General features: G+C 35.7%; 1 protein-coding gene across 1 annotated transcript in view; it reads right to left on the bottom strand.

The window, feature by feature from the left end:
• The window catches only part of LOC110019632 (thaumatin-like protein 1b), a 3,997-nt gene extending 3,062 nt beyond the window's left edge, over positions 1-935 (bottom strand). Inside the window, exon 1 of the mRNA XM_020717374.1 lies at positions 81-935. Within this exon, the coding sequence (XP_020573033.1) occupies positions 81-820 (740 nt within the window). The 5' untranslated portion in view covers positions 821-935. The remainder of the gene's footprint in view (positions 1-80) is intronic.
• Between the last annotated feature and the right edge of the window lie 6,428 nt (positions 936-7,363).

The raw sequence follows: 7,363 nt of genomic DNA, 5'->3' as shown, positions 1-7,363 counted from the left end.
TATATATATATAACCTAAAATGTATTTTGCTAAATATATTTTCCCAACCTTTTGTTTGAATTTTACTTAAAATAACGTACCTCGGCGTCCCATCCGGGCAAAAGGTAACGGTAAACTCGCCGGCGTCGGCGCAGGTAAACGTCGAACTAGAATCATCGAAAGCATAACTGTAAGCCTTCGGACAAGCCCCCTTAAACAACTGGGAGTACGCCGTCGGCCTGCACACCGACGGACTCGCGAACTCGCCGCTGCAGCAATACTCCGGCCGCCGGAAAGCCTCGCAAGCGCTCCGGCAAGCTGTCGTCTCCCCTTCCCCAACCCTCAGCTCCGCCGGACACCTCTGGTTCAAATCCACCGCGCACCCCGCCGGCGCGCACCTTCCCTTCCCCCCTTCCACCAGCATCGCCAAGTTGTACCCATCCACAAGGCTCACGTCGTAGAAATCTAACTTATTGCCCTCACCGCCGGCGAGGGAGAACTCGGCGAGAGTGGCCGGCGGTGATTCAGATTTTCCGGCGCATTCGAGTTTGCCGGAGCCGCAATCTCCGGTGGTGCAGGAGCCCTTGTTGGATGAATCGAAAAGGCAGCCGGTGCGGCCCCAGAAGCGGCCGGACCAGCCGGGAGGGGATTGGATGGAGTGAGAGGTGGCGGTGGGGAGTTCGAAGCCGGTGGTGGGGAGAGGGGGGTGGCCGGCGTTGGAGAGGACGGCGGGCCAGACGGTGAAGTGGCATTTGTTGATTAATGTGAAGGTTGTTGTGGGAAGGGATATGGAGAAGGAGTGAATGGTGAGGATGATGAAGAGGAAATTGGAAGGAGTCATTAGTGTCTAATTTTATGAGATTTGCTCTGTATTTTTGGGCTGAGGAGATGGAGAGGGTGGTTTTGGGAGAGATTTGAGGAGTGGATGGAGCCCACAAAGGAGTACAAGAGTGGTGGGTGGGGGAGAGATGGAAATGGGATTTGGGGCACTGAGATATATATATATATATATATTTGTTTTAAAAGAGTTTTTTTTCTTCATATTATTGAATTATTTATGTTTCTATCTATGTCTAATATGAATTTTATAATAACATATAATCAAACATATTGTTGAATCCATTTTGTAAGAGATGTATGAACATCCTTGATGCCCCCTGGCCGAGACTGAGATGGACAATATCAGGCCTCTCTCTTTTTTTTTTTCTTTCCTTCCTTCTATACATGAGCTATGATACATTGTAAAATAATGAATACAATCTTTATAGCTTTGTTGGTAAGGACCTTCGGACATCTTTGATAGGAAGTCTTTAATGTTGATGAAATCTATACTTGGTGCATTACCCGATATCAGCGAAGTAATCGCTGTCCTTTTGCATGGGACATGGGCTTGGCCTTGAAAATTGGTAAGCACGTTAGCTTATGATTAGATGGGTATTTCATATTGGACCCAAACATTTGTCAAAGCAAGCTAATATTAAGTTACTTCAGTTGGGTCCAATTCGATCACTTCGATTGGTGGGCCCAGTTCACTTACTTTGACAGGTAAAATCCAATTCCACCACTTTAGCTGATAGGCATGGTTCAACCAATTAGGCTGCTGGGCCTGATTTCTGTGAGTAAATTAAAGAAAATAATTTGAAATATTACCGCGTTCTTGTATTTGTGTATACATTTAGTTCATCGATTCTTTTTTCTCCTTAATCAGGTTTCCATGATTCTCATAAGAAGAATGAGTGAATAAACATATCTTTCAGTTCGGTGGCCCTCCAAAAGCCCTTCAAGGCAAAGACGAAATGTGTTTCAGAGACAATCTCTTTTATACACATTATTAGATCTTTGGCTTGTCCTCTGAGGAATTAGGTTTTTCTCCTTCTTGACTACACTATCAATGTCTCGGGGGCCGTCCTTCTGCTGGGAGCATTATTATGTTATTCCGGTAGGAAGTAGTTTCGAATTATTCACTTAGTGTTTCAAGAACCTATTTTTTTTTCTTGGGTGCTCTAGACTTCGAGCATAAAAGGAGTCTATTTTAATCTACTTATCTTGCTTATTGAGGTCTCTTGAGGATTTTGTTTTCATTTTATCTTATTTCTAATGTCTAGCCTTGACTTGTGTGGGCTCCAAAAACTCATGGCCACTCCCCAGGAAAACTCTCTGTGTATTTTTTTTTTATTTTGAGATTTGGAAGATCAAATTTTCAGAAGACAGATTAAATTGTACATAATACATTACCCAGTGGTTTCACCCTCATTTTGCGAAAACTTTTTATTCTAGGTTCAATGTTTCCCATAGGCGTAAACCCCTATAATTAATTACCCATTCCAACAATAAGAAAACACTTTTGATTAAGACCAGTCATCAAAGATTGAAAAATGAGCATATAAGAGCAACAAACTTAAGATCTTAAATTGTAAAATTCATCACGTGAAGCTTAAAGAGGATGCTGGGGGAATGATGACTCAACTCGATCAAGAACCCATGTTCCGTCATCCCAGCCCGTCGTGTCCCTGATCTACTTAGTCTGAGGGGGTAGTCGAACCAACCTAATAGAATGATTCTTATCAGCAACTATGAGTTGCATCTTCCAAGATATCCTTCTAGATATGTGATGGATATTTGTCCAAGGAGAAAAATTTTGGTCGATCTTAATAAAAAAAATGTTTATGCCAATCAATTGTACCATTATGAATCACAACACAAATGATATAAAACCATTAGGGAACATACAGGTTATGGTCGTAACCGTAATATAATGATGTCATTTGGTGGCAAATACTCTGATAAAGGGCTCTGGTCGTAACCAATATTATGTGGTGTTATTTAACGACAGAATTACACATATATATGACTTGGGCTACGTCATTACTAGTACGCAATTACTTTGATTGTGAATATATTAATATGTTTTATGTGACATTCATTTTTTGTGAGTTGAAATTAATGAGTTTGTCATCCTTGACAAATTGTTGCAGAAGGTGGATGAGGTTTGCTTTAACTCTTAAGCAATTAATTTTTAACTTTAGTTTTAATTGGATTTTGAAAATATTGATTGAAGAAAATGACCATCTTCGAGGTATTGAGCATTTAAAAACTTTATATTTGGAGGGGGGCTATTAAATTTTGTTAGTTTAAGCTTTTCAAGTGTAAGTCTCGTTAACTCCTGTTTTTATACGTATGAGGATTAGATTATGTGATTTGAACTTGTAAATTTTCATCTTTAGGATTTGAACATTTATCTTAAAATTGCTAAACTCGTCAACTTCAACTCTTATAAGGAAGAGGATCAGACTAGTGAGATGGAACTTACAACCCTATCATAGCGGCCCGATTAGCCCGTAGAGCATTCTCAAATCTAATATCGGAGCATTCAGTACATTGGTTGGAGAATATGGGGGCATAATTTAATTTCATATATTGAATACCTTAACGAGTTTTATAAGCTTTAAAAAGTTGAATAAATTTTAAGTCATAAATTTAATATGAAATTTACATTAAGAGACACATGCCTGTTTTTGAAAATAAGTGCAATTAACTTTGCTTATATAAACACTCCAAAACATACATAGCTTAAAAGTATCTGACATGATACTCATCAAAGTCTTAAGAGTGGACTCACATTTCAAGATTTCTCATTTGACTTGGGAGAAAATCACGAAATTTTTATAAATTTTGAAATCATTTAGAGCTTAAAGTATTTGCTAAAATTTTGTGATTTGAAGCTTTAAAATGGAGCTGACTTCTGTTCGCTAGCAAATGTATTATGAATTTGACAGTAGAGGTGATTAATTTTAAATTTTACAAAAACTACATATGTAAATTATTTTTTGCCCACCTAAGACCCTAAATTCGAAAGATTCAACCTTGAATTGATTTCCAAGCTTTAGCTTGGAGCCTAAGTCATATTTTCAAGGCTTGTCAGCTTAAATTTTAAAGTCTAATTTTTAATATATTAAGCCCTGAAAGCTTAAGTTTTAAAAGTCATAACTTTAATTTTTTTTTAACCTTAAAGAATAAATATTAAAAAGCTCATATCCCAATATTTTAAAATCTTAAAAAGTTAAATTTTGGAAGCTCGAATCCAAATCATTTTAAAGTTCAAATGGTTTAAATTTTATGTTATTTTATAAACTCAAACATTTTAAAATTTTTAATTAAATACCGGTTCATATCCCCAGAGATTTTAGTAGTCTCATGACACTAACCTTGTTAGAGGGCCCTGAATAGTGCCGACCTTTCCGGTTATCTCAAAAGAATCGTTGGTCAATGTTATAAGACACTACGCTTGGAGAGCAAAAAGTGAATCAATTTCGCAATTTCTAAAGTTGCAACGGGGCTTTAATGTACTTGCAGAAAATTTCAAATCACAAGGAGAGAGTTCCCCAATTTTAAAAATATTTCTCTGAACGAGTTCACAATTTTTCCTGCTTAACCGGTACTGTACTCTCATCGAATGGAGGTTTTCAAAAAAGCTTCCAAATTACTCAAATATTGTTCCTGCAAAAAACATGAAACCCTGATTTTAAAAGATTCTCCAAACAAGTTCGCAATTTTCCCCGCTTAACGGGTACTTTGCTCTCCTCGAATGGAGGTTTTCGAAAAAACTTCCCAAATGCCTCCACCTTTATACCTTTCCGAGCCCCCACGATGTTGATGACAATGACGGAAATAAAATAAAAATACAATACATTTCTTCTTTGTTATTAAAACACACAACAATAATGATGATAATACATAACATAGAACAATAAAATGGCTCAATTAGGGGTTCGAATAAAGCAAAAGATTAATAGATCAGGCTCAGTTTGCTGCTCAAGCTCGAACAAAAGTATTGGAACTCGGCTTTGTTTATGCTGAGCAGGGAAATAAAAAGTTCGGCTTTTGCTTTAAACCAAAGAAGTGACCGTGCGAACAGTTGTAGTAATTCATTTTGGAGTGTTGAAAAATTTAGGGCAAAGAAAAGTAGGAATCGACACAAATTGAAAAGAACACACAGAGATTTACGAGGTTCGGCAAAGATGTCTTCATCCTCAGGAGCAGAGCGGTGACTTTCTTTTCAATATACAAAAAAGAGTACCAAATACAAAATATGGGATAAGACCTAGGGTATATCTCATATATGATATATGAGTCATAGCATTAGGGGTGTAAACGAACCGAACACGAACGAATCTCATATATGATATATGAGTCATACCATAACATGAAACGTACAAATGATTCAAAATTTAGTTTAATATTCATTAAATCTATTCAAACATTAATAAAATTTTAATAGTTTTTTTTTCTTTGATGTCAACAAGTTGACTTATTAAAAAGGTTTTTTAATGTGTTCCGGAGTAGGACCGTTCTTCCTCTTTTACCCATGTTGTGCTTTAGTCTTGTGTAAAGTATAGAAGTTAATTTAGGGTTTCGAATGCATTTTAAATTGTGTTTGAGGTTTTATTGAAATAATCAATTATTGATTCTATATTGAATTTTCAATATATGTTGTAAGTGAACTCGCAATAAAATTTTTGTCATTTTATTCTGTAACTTTTTCTTGATAATCTTCATAGATAAAATGTATGTTATGTTGTGAAATATATGAAATTTAAAATAGAAGAACGATCTTTGATGAAGCGAAAAATTGGAACGAAAATTTACACCAAAAAAGAACATACAACGGAAAACACAAATTTACGTGGTTCGACAAATTGCCTACGTCAACAGATTTACAGAGGATTTCACTACTTGAGGAATTTACATCAGTCGATCGTCTCGACTTACAAGAGGGATCTCTTACTTGTTCTCTCTCTATCTTTTACCCATGTTGTGCTTTTGTCTTGTGTAAAGTATAGAAGTTAATGTAGGGTTTCCAATGACATTTAAAATTGTATTTGACGTTTTATTGAAATAATCAATTATTGATTCTATGATGAATTTTCAATATATGTTGTAAGTGAACTCGCAATAAAATTTTTGTCATTTTATTCTGTAACTTTTTCTTGATAATCTTCATAGATAAAATGTATGTTCTGTTGTGAAATATATGAAATTTAAAATAGAAGAACGATCTTTGATGAAGCGAAAAAATAGAACGAGAAAATTCACACCAGAAAATAGTAACACAACACAAATTTACGTGGTTCGACAAATTGCCTACGTCAACAGATTTACAGAGGATTTTACTACTTGAGGAACTTACATCAGTCGATCGTCTCGACTTACAAGGGGATCTCTCACTTGTTCTCTCTCTACACCGAGATACACTGAAGAAGATAAACTTACAAGAGAAATAAATTCAATTTCTCTTCTGTCACAAGCCACCAAGAAGACATCAAGGGAGAACAATAATCTTCTTCTTTTTTTCTTCTTCCTTCTGTCGCAAGGAACTACTCCTTGCGCTTCTCTTCCTCTTTCCCGAGGAAACCCGAAAATGAATACAAAAAGGGCTATGCGCAAAAACTGAAGCAGAGCAGCTGCTTTTTATTGTGACTGAGAGAGCCCATCAGTTCGCGGCTGAAGAGGCAGGAGGCGAACCGAAGCTATGCTTAGCGGAAACAGGAACAGGCGAAGGCAGGAGCGACGAGCAGGACCAGGCAATTCGCGAAAAATATATATATATATATATATATTTGCTTCGTTTGAACCGGGCTCCACTCAACATGTTCAGTTGTTGTTATTAAAACAAACATTATCAAATTCAATATAATTAAAAGATCAATAAAATGACATATTATTAATTTCTTATTTTAGCTTGCATTTGATATAAATCATAAGCTTTTGGAATAATCTAAAAATTTTTACTATGATGAACTTTAATTTTTAAGTTAGCTTTGCTATATCTATGAAGTGTTTATGACTGAATTTGTGTGCTAGTTGACAAATATCATTAAATTTGGATGATCAATACTCATTACGAGGATCCAATGTAAAATTAAGGACATATTATTCTTCTTCTACTGTTGTGCATCTACAATAACTATGGAAGTATCAACTTTGTGATGTTGTTCTAATATAATGATGTCTTTTTTATGAAAAATTGTCCTCAACATCTAAAGTAAAGAGAATTCATAAATGGAATACATATATATATATATATAAATGTGCCAAAGGTTTTATGAATTTTAAGCAACTTTATTCGTCGAAGCCGACAATGCTAATTATTTTGTCGAAATCCACTATGTGGGTGACAACAATTCTACTTACATGGTTAGAGTTAAAGTCGGTTAATGTATTGGGATTTTTTTTTTGGTTGCATGTTTAACACTCAATTTTCTACTGTTATCCATACAGTTAGTATGACGAAATAAATTTTGGGTTTTAGATATGTGAATTCTTAAGAGTTACGTGCTGTTTGTATAACACTTTCTTTGTGTGTGTGTGTGTGTGTCTCTCTCTC

This window comes from Phalaenopsis equestris, unplaced genomic scaffold, assembly GCF_001263595.1.
Source record: "Phalaenopsis equestris unplaced genomic scaffold, ASM126359v1 Scaffold000065, whole genome shotgun sequence".
NCBI classification, from domain to species: Eukaryota; Viridiplantae; Streptophyta; class Magnoliopsida; order Asparagales; family Orchidaceae; genus Phalaenopsis; species Phalaenopsis equestris.
The sequence above is the reverse complement of the archived record's forward strand: the minus strand, read 5'-3'. Positions and strand labels throughout refer to the sequence as shown.